We start from the raw sequence: 16831 nt of genomic DNA on the forward strand, positions 1-16831 counted from the left end.
TGTGAACTCCTCTGAGGGCAGAGTTTATTGTTTCAGTTGTTGGTTGCTGAGAGCTTGAGGGCCCTGCCCTCTGTTCTTTGTCTTACTAAGAGCATGCTGACCTGACTGATTACTTCATATCAAGCCCTCATTCTTGGAATGTTCTGTAGAATAATCGTATTTGTAATCCCTGTAGCACACTGCAGCACACCTTTATTTCCTGGTGTATGGTTTTGCTGGAACTCAAAAGACAGAGTTGTTATTTCAAGGACAACATATTTGCTGAGTTAGGTGGTGATGGCTTCCACAAGGATGCTATTATCTCTGAACAAGGACACATTTATTCCAACATTGGAGCTGCCTATCATGAAATGAGTCTAAAGATAGTTTTCACTGATGAGCATTTGTAACCTTTGGTGTTTTTCACATAGCACTCTCTAAAAGCTCCAACAACTGTAGCTCCTAACATTAGGAGGTTATGAGTTCCAATTAACAGTCTTCTGTTACCTGTACATTTAAAAGCCTAACATTTTGATGCCTTTATTTTCCTTTCCGTGATTTCTCCTAAAGATTAAAAAAAGATCTAACAAACACTTGTTGATTATGAGGACATGATGATATATAATAGTTCATTCTCACCCAGTACAAACATACAGATTTTGTACCCTGCCCTTAATGAGTCTCTTATTTGCTGCTTTGTGTTTTTAGATGACTAAGAATGGCACAGTAGAATCAGAAGAAGCCAGCACTCTTACACTGGATGACATTTCTGATGATGACATTGACCTGGACAACACAGAGGTAGATGAGTACTTCTTCCTACAACCTTTGCCAACAAAAAAACGAAGAGCTCTGCTGCGTGCCTCTGGAGTGAAAAAGATTGACGTGGAAGAAAAGCACGAACTCCGAGCCATCCGCCTCTCACGAGAGGACTGTGGCTGTGACTGCCGAGTGTTCTGTGATCCAGACACGTGCACCTGCAGCCTGGCTGGCATTAAGTGCCAGGTAAGGGTTGGGAATTCAGGGCATCCAAAGACAAGACATTGTCTACCACCTCCTAAGGAGGCAGTCATGGTACCTATAATGAAGCTTCCCACATGTAAAAGAAAATTTTTTGGCAAGGCAAGACATGTAATTCAGGAAGAAAGACATAATTCAGGAAGAGAGAAAGACTAATTTAAGGCCATTCATGGGAATACATAAAATGCTTATACATATAAGATATCATCTGAAAGACAACCCAAGTAGCAGCTGAGTTAATTAAAATTATTTTATCTTGGATTCTTGTATTATATCACCTTATTTCAGCTTTTTACCAATGTTGAAGGAGATCATGACATCCCTAACACTGGAGTGTGTATTTTCTGATCCATCCATGGGATATAAAATGATGATTGATTAAAGGTGGTTGGATTAGTGAAAAAATTACTAGATTGAGACTGCAGAAAGTGAAATTGTACTTCCATCTTTGCTGTTTGCCAACTATATGAAATTGGCAAGTCAGGCCCACTGGGTTACTTTCTTTATCTCTAAAATGAAGGAACCAAACTAGGTCAGGGGTTGGCACCCTATAAGTTCACAGGCCAAATCCGACCTTGCCACATGATTTTGTAAATAAAGTTTTATTGGATCACAGCCACATTTTTTTCTTTACATATTGCCTATGACTGCTTTCTTGCTCCTACAGCAGAATTGAGTATTGTGGTTGCCACAGAGCCCATATGGCCCACAAAGCATAAAATATTGACTCCTTTGACCTCTGCAAATAAAAAGTTTACCAACCCTTGATGACTGGCAATCAGATAATTTCCTGGTCCCCCTTCATTTATAATGTCATTGGTGCGCTATGATTAGTGTCACTATTTTATGCAGAAACTTGGCTTTTTCAATAAGGAAAGCAACTCAGGTAGTCAAAAGAAGAGGGCAGTGCCTATCTGCTGAACAGTTGCTTAAGATGGATTCACAGAAAGATTCATGAGTAAAAAAAAAAAAATACGGATACAAATTCTGGCTCTAATATCTGCTATACATTTTACTGGGGCCAAGATGATTGTATTAGAATAGTCTGCCTTCTCTTCTTTAGCATAGGAAATTCCATGGCTGGATAAGGTGACAAGCAGAGCAAGTTTTTTTCTCTTGCCTATACTCTGGTCTGCATACAGATTAATCTGTGGAATCTGAGACAATTGGTAAATCTCTCATGAATACCCTTGGATTGTCCAGAACCCCACCTCTCACCTGAGTGAAGAGGTCAGTCCAACACTTGTTGAACCCAAACACTCTATCTTCGGTATCCAATCACCAAAATAGTTTTGGAATATTGATGAAACGTACATGCCCTTCCTTCAAGAAGATTGTATCTAATGGAATGGGGAGGGAAGGGGGGATTCAGGACCTAAACACATGAGTCCACCAGTCATAGTCACGAATGTGCATATCCATTGCAGCCCTCCAGTACAGTACACACACATGCACCCATGTACCAAGCACCCCAAACAATAAGAAGGTAAGCAAACGAGAGCAAATTGTGAGGTTGCATGATGCTAAGTTGTATAAGTCCATTTTATAATAAGTAAAGGGAAAAGCACCTTTATAATAAGCAAAAGCAAAAGGAAAAGTTAACATGGGGTACATCATATATGTTAGATTAATAGCATGTGGAGAGGAGTACAGTAAGTTTGTTTAAAATCAGGCACAAAAGCTGGGGTGCAGCAGAAAGAAAAGGAACTTGGGGGAAAGACAGGAGCATTGAAAACATGGGAGCAAAATTAAAGAAGTGGAGGGAAGGGAAAGTAGGGAATAGAGAAAAAAGGGGAGAAAGCCATGGAGTGGGTCAGTGAACTGAAAATACACACTTATGCCCATAACCCATTTTTATTTTGAATATAGGTATAAAAAGCAGTTAACTCTTATGTTTTAAGCCCTCACTTCCCCCTTTTCATTTCTATTTGAAGTTTGGTTGTCATTTGCTCTGGCATATGTGGAATTAAGTGGATGGATTACTTAATTCAAAGAAATTGCTGAAAAGTTCTGGGCGTTTATTTGGTTTGTAATAGTTCCATGGTGCTAATCTGTGTTCTTCCTTCCAAGGTGGATCGTATGTCTTTCCCATGTGGCTGCACTAAAGAAGGATGTAGTAACACAGCAGGTAGAATTGAATTTAATCCTATCCGTGTTCGGACTCACTTTTTGCACACAATAATGAAACTTGAACTGGAGAAAAACCGAGAGCAGCAAATCCCCACGCTGAATGGCTGCCACAGTGAGATAAGTGCTCACAGTAGTTCTATGGGCCCTGTCGCTCACTCCGTAGAATATTCAATCGCAGACAGTTTTGAGATTGAAACTGAACCCCAGGCTGCAGTGCTGCACCTGCAGTCGGCTGAAGAATTAGATTGCCAAGGAGAGGAGGAGGAAGAAGAGGAGGATGGGAGCAGCTTTTGCAGCGGAGTCACAGATTCTAGCACGCAAAGCTTGGCACCTAGTGAGTCAGACGAGGAGGAGGAGGAAGAAGAAGAGGAAGAGGAGGAGGAGGATGACGATGATGACAAAGGAGATGGCTTCGTGGAAGGTTTGGGCACCCATGCCGAAGTTGTCCCTCTTCCTTCAGTTCTTTGTTATTCTGATGGCACCGCCGTTCATGAAAGCCATGCAAAGAATGCTTCTTTTTATGCCAACTCTTCAACTCTGTATTACCAAATAGATAGCCACATTCCAGGAACTCCAAATCAGATCTCTGAGAACTATTCTGAAAGAGACACTGTCAAAAATGGTACCCTTTCGCTGGTGCCTTACACTATGACCCCGGAGCAATTCGTTGACTATGCCCGACAAGCAGAAGAGGCCTATGGTGCCTCCCACTACCCAGCTGCCAACCCCTCTGTAATCGTTTGCTGCTCCTCTTCCGAAAATGATAGCGGTGTGCCCTGCAATAGTTTATATCCTGAACACAGGTCCAATCACCCTCAAGTGGAATTTCACTCATACTTGAAAGGCCCCTCCCAAGAAGGGTTTGTCTCTGCATTGAATGGTGACAGTCACATTTCAGAGCATCCTGCTGAAAATTCTTTGAGCCTTGCAGAAAAGAGCATATTGCATGAAGAGTGCATCAAATCACCCGTGGTTGAGACAGTCCCTGTTTAGTAGCTTAAATTATTCTAGGACCAACTCTTCTCTTATTTAAGGCACTGTATTTAATTGGATTTCCTGGGCTCATCATTGTTTAAACTGAAGACCAAGAAAACTTGGACGGTGGTTAATCTTCCAGACTGTATTTTGTTTTTTCCTTTCTAGCCACATGACTGTGGCATTGCACAAATACAGTCTCTGTAGGGATTTTAAAAGATTTCAGACTGTTTTGATAGAAAATGCTAAATTTTAAAATGCATATCTCACAGTTGCCTACCTGTCAAACTGTGTGAAACCTGCCAATCTGTGTAGATCAGAGCTCCAAATTTTGGATTATCGGGCCTGTGCAAGATTGTTAACTAAGGCTGGGAAATAATAAGATTTAGAGTCCTAATTTTCAATATATCTGAAGATAATGATGACTTTTTAATGTAAAAGTAATTATTGTAAGAAAAAGATTTAATTGTTCCATGTGTATTTTATTTATGGTAGTTTAGAAGTCATGTTTTGATGAAAATGAACAGCCGCATGTTCATTCAAGCTGAAGATGCATAGCTAGTTCCACAGAGCATGCCCACATGGATTGCATCTGGAATCCATTCACATTTTTATGATCATGACTGATCAGATTTGCAAATTCTTAAGGGTGAAATAGGCCTATTTTTGCTATTTTGGACAAATAAATGATTCTATATGTGCAGGTCCTTACACAGTTTTCTCTAAAGTTAAGAGTTAGGACAATCCTCTGGGGAGAGTCTAGTTCACTGCCCTCCCTCAGCTGACTCCAGAGATGGAGGTAGAAGGAATTGCCTTTCTTTTTTAAACAGCATCTTCTTGATTCTTAGCTTGGACAGCACCTTTAAGCTCTACCCCCTACATCAAAATGCACTTTAGTGCCCCTTCACGGTACCTCGTGTGGGGTGGGGACTGAGAACTCTTTGAGATGAAAAAATTTTTAAAAAAATTAAAAAGATCTTTAACTATTATAAGGTTCATATAATTAATATAGAGGAATCATCCAATGATACTTATGAAGGGAAAATGACCTATTTTCCTTCACCACTCTGAGGACCTAACTCAGTAAATGCAGAGGAGGCTGAGGAAACATGGAAGAGACACGACCTCAGCAACCAGCCTTTTCTCCAGCGTGATCAATCCATCTCTACAAAATCAGTGTATAATGAGATTTCCACTTAGTGACTAGCTGATTGAAGGGGGGCCTCTACCCAAATACTCAACTAGGCCTTTCTTTTCTGAAGCATTTTGATTTGTCTTGCCTGGGACAACTAGCAGAACAGTCCAGAATGCATTGCATACTTTCTAATTACCTCACATTCTCTTATTAAAGAGAACAGATAGAAATAAAACATGCACTCCCCACCTTTAGATTACCTGCACTTGGTTCGTCGGAGGACTTCTAGGATCCCATTTCCCTGTAAATTAATTTAGGTAACTAAATAGTGTAATTCTGCCTTTTTTTTCCAATGCAATATGACTATGCTAAACCTGTTTCATATTTTTGACCTTCTATTGTTATATCACTTCACATGTTTTATAACTATTTGAAATGTGGACATGACTTGCTATTCAGTGACTGCATCGCTACTTATTTTTTATGTCTTTTAGACTTGGGTGTTTAGAATTATGGATATAAATATATTGTAGATCTCAATTTCTAAAAAAAATATTTTATTTAATTGAACTTAAAAATGCTTGATCTAGAGAAAGTCCTCCAATGGAAAAGTTTCTACTAAACTTTGTTTTGGGGAAAAAATGTTTACTTGGCAGCTCTTCCACTGTGCAGTTGGTTTCTGCCCCTTCTCTTCCCCGCTCCATTGGGCCAAATTTATAACTATTAATATTAACATTAAAAGAGCTTTGGGTTTGTCTTTATGTAGGTTGCAGTAATGAGAGCAGGGTTGTTCCTTTTGAATGGCCCTTTGGGCTAATCAGAATGAGGATTTGTTGAAATCTCAAATATACATATGTATATATATACACACACACACACACACATATATATACACATACATATATGTATGTTTGTGTGTGTGTGTGTATATATATATATATATATATATATATATATATATCCCATGTTGTCTGCAAAGCGACAGTTTTTAGTGATTAATCTCCAAAATTTTCCCCCTACTGATACAATCTAAAGAGCACAGGCCCAAAGAGAAAATGACAAGAGGCTATTGTTCCTTCATTCAAGCACATGAAAGGATCATGTGTACTGTATTTGCTGGACCATTACAAGCTCTTGAAGGATCTGCTTGTGAAGTACTCTGAGGTTATTCTTGGAACACAGAGTGTGGGAGAGTGGGGAAGAGCCAGCTCCAGCCTGAGCAAAGCTGAAGGGTAGAATGACAGTCCAGTTTCTGAAAAGGGATATTTTAATTTTAGTTCAGCTTTATTTTCCTAAGATGACATGAAGCCTACTTTTTTATTTCTGGCTAGGTCTTTGTTTTCTAGCTTTGTTTCCAAAAGGATGCTTAAGAAAACAGAGGTTTTTTTCCCCTATCCATTTATCTAGGGTAGAAAGTCACTGCCCTGTGAGAAGAATTACCCTTCCAATCATGACAGCTTCTATTCCAACTTTTTATATACCTGACTAACCTGTAAACATCTCCCACAAACCACATATACAGGTTACCTATTAAAACTCTCCCATATACCTAACACATACACATGCACACACGTACAAAATATATGCATATCACACACTTAGAGAATGACAGATTTCAGGCAATGGACAGTAGTCAGTATTGAGTTTTTCTGACCCCAGAATCTGGTTGGGCTTTATGATCTAAAAAAGTGTCATTTAGAAAAGAGGATAATTGGTAAAGCTGTAGTTTGAAAATATCAGGTCAAAGTTGCAAACATACTTATGATGGAATCATTTCATTGTTAGTTCCTTTCCCAGAAAAGCTGAGAGAGCACACTGTTCCAGATGACTTTTTTTTCCATTAATAGCCGTTCTATTCAACAAAGAACTGCCCACATGCCAGGAAAGTGCTACAGTCCTTCTAAGCTTTTAAAAATGGGGATCAAGCTACATGCAGCCAGTTGGAATACTTAAGATCTTTATGCCAAGACACAATAACCTGACCTGCAGCTGTTGTATTGCCTCCATAGTATATCTAGCCAAACTGTAGTCTTCTTTGACACACAACTTTTTAGTCATTCACTATCAATTGCAAAGCTTCATGCTCCAGCCCTGGCTATTCTAGTACCAGTCCTATACCTTTAAATGGGACTTAATTCCCAGTTATAAATTGATTTGAAAGTCAAGTGGCTGAAGCAGCTTGCATCTCCTTTGTCATTCCCAATTTCCTTTGGGAGAACGAAGTCAATGAAAGAGATTTACTTAAGTTTTTCCTCCTTATCTCTTGATCATTAATTATTAAGACGTGGGTAAAATTCATTTGTCTCATGTCTTTTGGTTGATTGAATAATATAGTTACTTTTTGAAAGCCCATCATTTCTTTGTGATAAAACCATTTTCTCAATGTGACAGCCACATGTAAAATGTGAAACTAATGTTTCTTAGTATGTTTAAAATCTTCACAATCATATATGGCCCTGCAATACTCCCTGAATTCCTTCCCTCCAAAAAAAAAACTATGAGTTGCAAAAACACTAGTTACAAATTAATCAAGAAGCAAAGAGAGTATGTTAAGTGGCTATGTTCTTTAAAATTTTACATTCTAATAGATGACTTCTAGGCAAAATTTTGGTATGATTACCATTAAACAGGAAAACATACCATGATTTACTTTCTATAACTTGCTAATCACTGTTTCTTTTATTTCAATTTTTGATATTGTTGCACAAGTTTATGACTCTGGTCTTTATATTCAAAATTTATTAAGTATCAATTCTTTCTTTCAACAAATATGTACTGACACATGCTGTGTTAGAACAACTGTCTTGGGTAGTAAAAAGAGGGGAACACTACAAATTATAATGGATAATATTAATGAAGGGTGGCATGAAATAATCAAGCTTTCTCAAATCCTCTTAATATGTGATTTTATCAAGTGACATTAGAAAAACTGACATCAGTTCTTGTCTAATTATATGTGAGCTGCAACTAAAAGATGCTTCCTTTACCTAAATTATAGAACTCACTGGATCGCCCTTCATCTCTCTCCCTCCATCTGAAATGTATGAATTAAATCGGGACTCAGCTAGGACTGAATCAAATGAAAAAGAAATTTTCGATTAATTGCTTCTTCAATGTTAGACCTATATAAGTGATGCTAAATTTACACCAGCAAACTCCTATCAGACAGTTCCAAGGAGGATTTGACTCATGCATAACCCAGGAAACATTTCAGGAAACTTTTAAGACAACAGTGTGGAACACAATCACTCTTACTTCTATTTATAAAAAGCCTATCAAAACAGCAAAATCCTGTTGCAAATTCCAAAGACATCACTTTGCAGCAGGTGGAAAACAGAGACGTTGTTAGACTCCATCACTTTCAGCTGGAATTACAAACCATCAAATTAGCAGGTGGAAAATTTATATTCTCAGAAGCCAACAGGAGACTGCCTTTTTAAAAGGTGTCATGAAGCCTTCTATTTCTCCAAACATAACTCAATATTTCTCTTTAAAATGGCATCTCTGTTCCTTATTCTCTTGATGACAGTTTGCAGTGCCATTATAGCCAGTGTATTAAATACCAGGCTTTAATGGGAAGCACCTTTGTGCTTTCAAAGGCAAGACTTGTCTGTAATTTTAAATTAGAACTGTTGGTTGTATTCTTACCACAACCAAAACCCAAAGTTTAAAGGCTTGATTACTCTATATTAGGTCTAATATGAATTTTCACCTTCTGATTGCATTACTTTTTCTGAAATCTGCTAACTAGTGCTGGAATAACAAAAATGCCTAAGCCAAAATGCTGTAGCTCTGCACCAATAGCACAGCTCATCAGATGTTTTCTATAGTAGTAAAGAATTTGATTGACTTAATTGAATATCAGCAATTTTAATACCCACTAGAATTATGGAAGTATCAGAGTGGAAGTGAGGACTCAATAAAAGCTTAATAAGTGGTGGTGTCTTCTAGGAATTATGAAAAAAAAATCTCAGCAGAGCTAAGCCAGATCTTATTACATCATAAAGACTAGAGTTACAAATGGCAGCCCCAAACCTAGAAGGGGCAGTTACAATGTGGACACCCTTTCAGCCCAGTTGGTGCTCACATCTGCTGACCAACATTCATATCAATTACATTTTTACAGTCTGTAAGTCATTTGATGCTTTAGAAAATAAAAACACACACCTACAGCATTCTAAAGAAACTATTTTGTTAAAAAATTTAAACACATTTTATATTAAAATAAGTGATCAATGACTTTCATGATTGTCAAAAGTAAAAAGTGCAGACATTTAAAAAAAGCTCTTCTTTCACATTTTACCTACCAAATCTAGATATTCAATGTGAGTCCTTAAAACAGTCACTTCTAAATTTTATTTTGACTCCTTTCTTGGCTTTTTCAAACTGGACCTTGAGACCCCCTTCCTAAACAATGCAGTTGTTTTGTTTTATTCTTTTTTTCCAGAAATTCAAGCTGAAACATTTGATATGACCTGTGTTTTACCTGGTGATCAGTTCTCAGGCTAGTCTAAGTCTGTGCTGTCTTGGCATGCCTTGGGTTTCCTATCCTGAGAGTGGTAATGCCAGTAGAATGATGGGAACCAGGAGAGTGAATACAACCAGATTCAAAGCCTAAAACAATATGTTTCAGTTTACTTTTATATGTAGATTTTTTAAATATTCACATCTAGCCTGGAATTTTAGTAAATACAGATACTTGTTGTATCCATGGGAAATGAGGTCATTTCAAAGATGTAAGTCACGTTGGTGACTACTTTCTTTTACTTGTGATAAATATATCACTATACAGGGTAATTGCTTTTATAAATTTGATCCTTTGCATTGGCTTATAATTCAAGAAATGTCAACTTCACTGTGTCACTTTATGTCATCTCTCATAAAAGTTTCTGGCAGGACTAAAGTTTCAAAGGAATGTGATAGAATTTATTTTGGATAACATTTGTATTCAGCATGCTAATGATGTAACTCCTCTCTTTATCATTACCACGGTGATAGTTAAGTTCATTCGTTAACTCATTTTAGTGACATGTGAGGCCATTTAAATATTTTTAAGATAATGTATATTGATTAGAAAGGGTTAGAAGGAGACAAATTTATGGTAGAAATTAGCCTTGCCATTGTCTAAGTTAATTTATGTGACCTGATTGAACAGTTTTAGTTGTAACTTTAGAGTAGCTTCTTTGTTAGAGGATCTCTTTCCTTTCTCTTTTGGTTTTCTCCCAATATTTTTATCTGTCTTGGGATTATCTTAAAAGGTATTTATTAATGAGTATCTGGAAGAAAATTGACCTAGAAAATGTCTCTTTTAAATTTATCTAGGTACTTGTATCACCAGAGACCTTCATCAAGTCCTACTGCCACACTGGATAAGGCCACTACCCCCCACCCTTCTTGTCAGGGACATGGCTTCCTAATAATGGTTTTGCTGTTGTCTCTACATAGGGGACCTATGGAAAAGGAGTTTGAAATTTCTACCTTTGTAGTACATTGTATCCAATTTTGTTTTGCTCCTCCTTTTCATGTGGTCACCAAGCTTTTTTCCTTAGCCATTAAAAAAGCCACCCCTCTTTAAAACAAATTTAAAGATCTATATACATTTTTGCAACTTTATTTAATAAAAAAGAGAAGAAAAAATAAAATCTAAATCTCAATTACCCTAAAGTGGAAAAACCTAAGTATCTAACCTAGGAACTTGTTGCCTGGTGGTGGTGGTGGTTGTTGTTGTTTTTTAATTTATTTAGTGTTGATCCTTGAGTTATTTAATGGTATCCAAATGATATCTGAAAATGATTGATTTTAAGATGTAATAGTTGGCAAAGTCATTTCACTTGTGTCTCAAACAAATAAAGCCCACTGCCATGGGTTACCATCTGAACCCTGATTCATTAGGCACTAGTCATGCCAAATGGGGATCTCAGAATAGTTTAATCTTTTCAAAGATACTCACAATGGCCAACTGTGTGTGAATAATGGAAAGTTTGAGATTCTTCTATATTCTTCAAATTTATGGTCCTGAGACTAGGAGGGATCTCCAGAGGTCATATGGCTCATCGATCTACCACCAGGGAAGACTGTCACTTAGGCATGCCCAACAGGAGAGATCGCCGTCTATTCTTAACATCTCTAGGGAAGGCAGTTTCCTTGGCAACACAATTCAGCTCTCTTAGGTTTTCTCACAATAAGAAAATATCTTGGCCAGTCTTTGAGGGTTAGGCACCTGGCAACAGTTGTGGTGATTTGGGCCATTGTACTAGGGGATTCAAGGGAAGTTGGGTTTCCCCCTACATTTGGTGATTATTACATTAATATATGATCATTCCATAAGTCTCCTAAGAAATCAGATTTTTAAAGAAAGACACGGATTCAGAGACAATGGTCTGTAACATGACCAACTTTTGACAAATATGGCTGTACTAGGTTTTCATTTTTGCTGTTGTTGTTGTTTGTTCTTGTGATTGCTCTTATGTCGGTAGCTAATGTCAGGAAAAGCGACTGTTTCAGATCCCCAGTACAAACATCAGAACTAGGATCAAATGACTTGACTTTTAAGCTGTTCCATTTTCTAAGAAGTTACAATTACAAAAAGTAAGCATTTTCTACATTCTTACTTCTAAGTAATGACCTTCTCATTAATCTTTCCTTGGCTTAAAATGACAAATAAGAATCCAAAGTTTTTCCACACCTCCTGTGGGAGATAGGAGTAGTTGTGAAGAGTCTGATGGAATAAAATGACTCCAGAGATTTACACAGCCACCATTTGATCCCAGCCTTTGTCCTTGTGTTATTTAAACAATGGCTTCCTGCTTTCTCAGGGGTCAGGAAAATGATTTAAAAATTTGTCTTCTTGACAAGGCCTGAAAACGAAGGGAGGTGTCCTGGAGAAATGGTGATTTTTCTGGTTACATCACTTGATTCAAGCACTCCCTGGAGCTTTCAGAGCCTTTTTTATCTGCTCAGAGTTGACACCCAACTCAGAGTCAGAACTCACCAGAAGATGAGGAGCACCCCCGAAATCAATGTTTCCTTTCTCCATGGGATTTTTTTCAATCTTGGTACAGCTGCATATCTCCCAAACTCGGATGCTCTTGTGAAATGACAGCCACATCAGTGTGGTTACTCCCCACAAATAACACTAGGGGGAAATGACCTTTTTTATTTAAAAAAAAAAAAAAAAAAAAAAAAAGGCTAATGCTATAGAATGATCATGTAAAGAATGTTGAATAAAATTTGGCCCATGTTTTAATTGACTCTAGGCACCTCTATTGAAATAAGTCTGAGGCATAGTTTGTGAAACATGTTTCAAAAGTGTTTGATGTATAATAAATGCTAGAAATTTACAGTACAGAAATAGTAAAAAAATAAAATAAAAATAAACCTGTAGATTACAGCTCTGTTCCTAAGAACCTCAGCCTTTATTGTGTCTTAGTAAAGTTGATCTGCTTTATTTTTAGTTTATTGAATTTCTGGTGTACTAGCCTCTTAAGATAGAACTATTAATACATATGTACTGGTTAATGCCTGTTTATGCAGAAAATGGCACTTTGTTCTTTCAGTGTGTTTCCCTCAGTGTCACAGGGTATATCAATTTGATAGATCATTTGACATTTGTCAAAAATACGTTTCCCATTTTAAAAATATGTATAATTGGTTGCATAGACATATGTCACTTTTTGCAGTGTCTTACTATGTCTCACTTTCCAACTGCCATAGAAATTTGGTACATTTGCAAATTCTGGTGGAATCTAGTGAGCTGAATGTATTGGTAGATCAAATGATCCAAAGGACTTGGGGTGTTATCCTTCAGTCTGTGTTGAACCATTCAGATATTGGGAATGGTCCTTACACAAGGGAAGTCTTTTGAGAATATTTGCTTTCTTATTTTTTGTTTGTTTGTTGCTGGCAAAAAAAAAAAGTAACTTTAAAAACTCAGAAAAGTCACTGAACTGTATTTTGTGACGTTATGATTAGTTTTATCTTTCAACTGATTTTTATTGTTACTTTTACTCAATATCAACAGCACTTCAATAGATATTTATTAGTTATGTTCAATCTAATGACTTAAAACAGTTGAAAAGGAGGAAAATCAACTCCAGTCCACACATACAGTCATGTTACACTAAGATGTCATGTTGTATGTCACACAGTTTCTAGATTGATTTCTCTTGTGTATAAGTTATAACATCAAAAATGCCAAAGGGTATATAAAATAAGCTACAATAATATTCAACAGAACCTAACCTGGACCTTATGTTGTAATAATTTATTCATATTAGCTGTAGTCTTCTGTATTTATATTTTCAGTATTTATTATGAATGACATGGAAATTCGTGTATTTATTGTGGCTTTTTATTGCAGTGTGTATATATATATAACAAATAAGCATTTTTAAGTCTTATCCTTAAGTTTCTTTTATTAGTGGCACTTGTATTATGCTGTACTTTTTATTACATATTGTACAATATCTTGTCCATTTGTTTGCAGCAGAGTAAAACCGGTTTCTAAGTTGTATCTACTGTTGCATTTCTGTTGCCTGTTGTGTAAAACCTTTGTTCTTACATCCTGAACTGCAATCCGTTATGCTGTCCCAGCACACACAAGGATACCTCCCTTCCACTGTGTAACAGATAATATTCTTGAAAAGTTGTGTGTGAAGTCAGTTCCTGTGAAATGGTTCATTACATTGTCATTTCAAATATGTGTTAACTTTATTGGGATTTATCCCTAAGTGAAGATGCTTATAGCACTTTACTTTCTCAGCTATTCAACCCCTTCATCAAGTGATGATGTGTAAACAAACACAAGGGCCAGAGGAGAACTCTTTATATAAATGAAATTTGGAGGCTATTTTTACAAGGACAAATTCAATCTCTTGTAAGTAGCATCCTTTCACTTAACTGCTTAGTAGTACTTTTGTTTTGCTTTGCTTAAAGCAGAATCTGTGTGATTTGATGTTTAGAATATATGCGTGTGCATGGTACGTATATGTGCCCATCTGTTTAAAGCTACTGGCTTAAGGTAACTAAAACTTAACTTTTATTGGCAGTAGGATGAAGGAAAAAAAAATGCGTTTTTTTAAATCTCCTATCATACCCAAGACACTTTCTTCCAACAACTTGTTTTATGTTTAGAGACTGGATCTACATTTTTAAAAGCAAATAATAATATGTGATTTTGTGATCATCCTAAAACTCAAATTTGAACATGTTATTCACTGAATTAAACATATTTTGTGGTGTTTCCTCCTCACTGCCAACAAAACAAAATTCAAACTCCTTGGAATGCCTCAAAAGGTCGCCTGAGATCTGGGTACAAGCTCTCCCTTTACTTCCCACGTCTTCTGCTGCCCACAAGAGCGGTTCCTTAGATTTCACCTGCTAGTCCATTTTCCCTGCTTCTGTTCAGCTTGTCTCTTCTGCCAAGAATATACACCCCATAAACCTATCCCGACAGCACAATTCTAGTGACCATCTATTTATTTTTCAAGAGAAAACACAAATATTCTTTCCGTTATGTTGCCCTTCCAATACTCCTGAAAATCGTTTGCCTGTTGTTTTACGCAAAGCAGACATGTATTAGAGCCCCTTCGAGTCTCACTGCACTAGCTTATTTATGCATCTACTCCCCCTCAGTACTTCCTGAGAACAGAAAACACTTCTCATTACTCTCTGTCTTCTCAGCATTCAGCTTAGTGTTTAAAACATGGTAGAGACTTAAAATACATTTACTGATGTATGCAAAGTACAAAAATGAGTGATGCAAAGTCCACTCCTGTATAGGAGTTCAGATGACGGAAAGATGGTTGGCTGAAACAGTGGAAAAGGTGTCAGATTCAGAGAGAGGGAGAATTTCAGCTAGCAGGGTTACCCCCAGAGTCCACATTATGGAACAACTTGAGGAAAGGCTGATCAGAACAACATCACTCTTCTGGTGGGGGCAGAAGGACCTGGTTAAGAACAGATAATTTACTATCAAGAACAAATGACAAATCAGGTTAGGAGAGTGCATTTAGACAGTGCAAAGCTTTGAAGACCAACCCAAGGAATCTGGCTTATATCCTTAGGGAAATAAGGATATTTCCTTCAGGAAATCCTGAAGATTTTAGAAAAGGAAAATCAATCAAATAAGAGTGATTTGCAGTATGGAATATCAGTGTGGCTACAGTGCACAGACAGTTTGGGAGGATGGAAATGCCAGAGTAAAAATCTTTGCAGTAGCTATTGCAGTCAGTATTCATTAGAAAAAATAAGAGTTAAGAACCTACTCTGATGTAGGATACTGTGCAAGAATGTGCTACAATGAGGAGGGAGTGGGGGAAAAGACAGGCAGAGTCCCTCTAGACAAGCAAGTAGAAAGATGTGGGTAATTACAGCAGAGAAAAAGTCAGCTATTTGAAAGCCTATTACGATGTGAGAGATTAAAGGTAACAAAATAATTATGAGCCTAAAATACCATAGGTGGAATATGGGGAAGGACATAAGAAGATAAATATCATCAACATAAATTAGAATGTTATAAGGAGGAAGAGATGTGTTCATTTTGGACAGCTTGAATTGATGCTGGGATACTCAGTGAAAATAACAAATGGACAGAAGGAAATGTAAGTCTAGAGCTTAGACAAAGACGTAAGATTTGGAGCGAATGAGAATTTTAAGAAGAGAATATATATATATATATATATATATATATATATATATATATATATATGGAACTAAATAACAGAGAGGACTGAAGCTTTAGAAAGGCTAGTGTTTCAGGTTGTGTTTGCTGTAAACACACAATTCTGAGATGGAGTTTAGCATGCAGGATTTCCATGAGGAATCAATTCTTGTGGGAGCTAGCGGGAGGAAGCAGATTAGGAAAAGACAGAAATCAGGCTGTGATGCGGACCGACCACACTGGAGTGCTCTAGAGGATAAGAGAGCCTCTGAGTCATCCCCTCGCGGGCTGAAATGGCTGGGCCTTTATAGCCACGCCACAGTCAGTCTCTGGATGTCTTCCACCCCAGAAAGGGAGTGCTCTCAGATGAGTTGGCACCCTGCAGTGAGGAGAAAGCCTGAAAAGAGCTGAGAGCTGGAGGATGTTTTTCTGACAGCGCTCTTAGGACCTGGGACAAGTCCTTCCTTGAAAGGGAATTTTTGAAAGTAAAACAGCTCTGTGTCTTCTACATCCATCCCTCAGGTCCTCAGATTCATGTCATCACTTAAATTTCAGGGAACAGCTCCTTCAGGATTCTGGTGGGCCTCTCTCCCTGGGGAAAACTTAAAGGAGCAAGGTTAGTAAAATAAATTACAGTTCCTGCCACTCTGGCTGGTCCTAAAGCCACAACTAAAACTGACCATCTCCCTCTCTATTAATTCTACATTCTTCTCAGCTTCAGCAAACACAGTTGCTAGCCTCAATGGCTTACTTGGTGGTGTGACCCAGAGCCAAAAGCCACCTAAGTGAATATTACTTCCTGCTCCTATTATGTAACAGTAGGCCCATCTCTTCCTGAGGATCAAGGTCAAATACCTCTACCAAGATGGTGAGGTATTTTTTCTCCTTGCCTAAAAATCCTAGGATGTAGCAATAGCTTAAGTCCAATGGGA

The 16831-nt window shown here is 37.5% G+C and overlaps 1 protein-coding gene and 1 long non-coding RNA gene across 11 annotated transcripts in view; one reads left to right on the top strand and one right to left on the bottom strand.

The window, feature by feature from the left end:
* CSRNP3 (cysteine and serine rich nuclear protein 3) overlaps window positions 1-13751 on the top strand; it is a 217999-nt gene extending 204248 nt beyond the window's left edge. For all 4 annotated transcript variants that reach the window (XM_008974396.4, XM_034954416.3, XM_003820921.4 and 1 more), the window contains 2 exons: window positions 688-984; window positions 3070-13751. In XM_008974396.4, coding sequence (XP_008972644.1) covers window positions 688-984; window positions 3070-4122 — 1350 coding nt within the window. In that variant the 3' untranslated portion in view covers window positions 4123-13751. The remainder of the gene's footprint in view (window positions 1-687; window positions 985-3069) is intronic.
* LOC103786514 (uncharacterized) overlaps window positions 1-16831 on the bottom strand; it is a 96025-nt gene that overhangs the window by 55584 nt on the left and 23610 nt on the right. The window contains exon 4 of one of the 7 annotated variants that reach the window (XR_001337879.4): window positions 12406-16501. The exons of the other annotated variants lie outside the window; for them this stretch is intronic. This is a non-coding gene — a long non-coding RNA (uncharacterized LOC103786514). Of the gene's footprint in view, window positions 1-12405; window positions 16502-16831 lie in introns of those variants that run through there. 7 annotated transcript variants of the gene reach the window in all.

This window comes from Pan paniscus, chromosome 13 (genome assembly GCF_029289425.2).
Source record: "Pan paniscus chromosome 13, NHGRI_mPanPan1-v2.0_pri, whole genome shotgun sequence".
In the NCBI taxonomy this organism is placed as follows: Eukaryota; Metazoa; Chordata; class Mammalia; order Primates; family Hominidae; genus Pan; species Pan paniscus.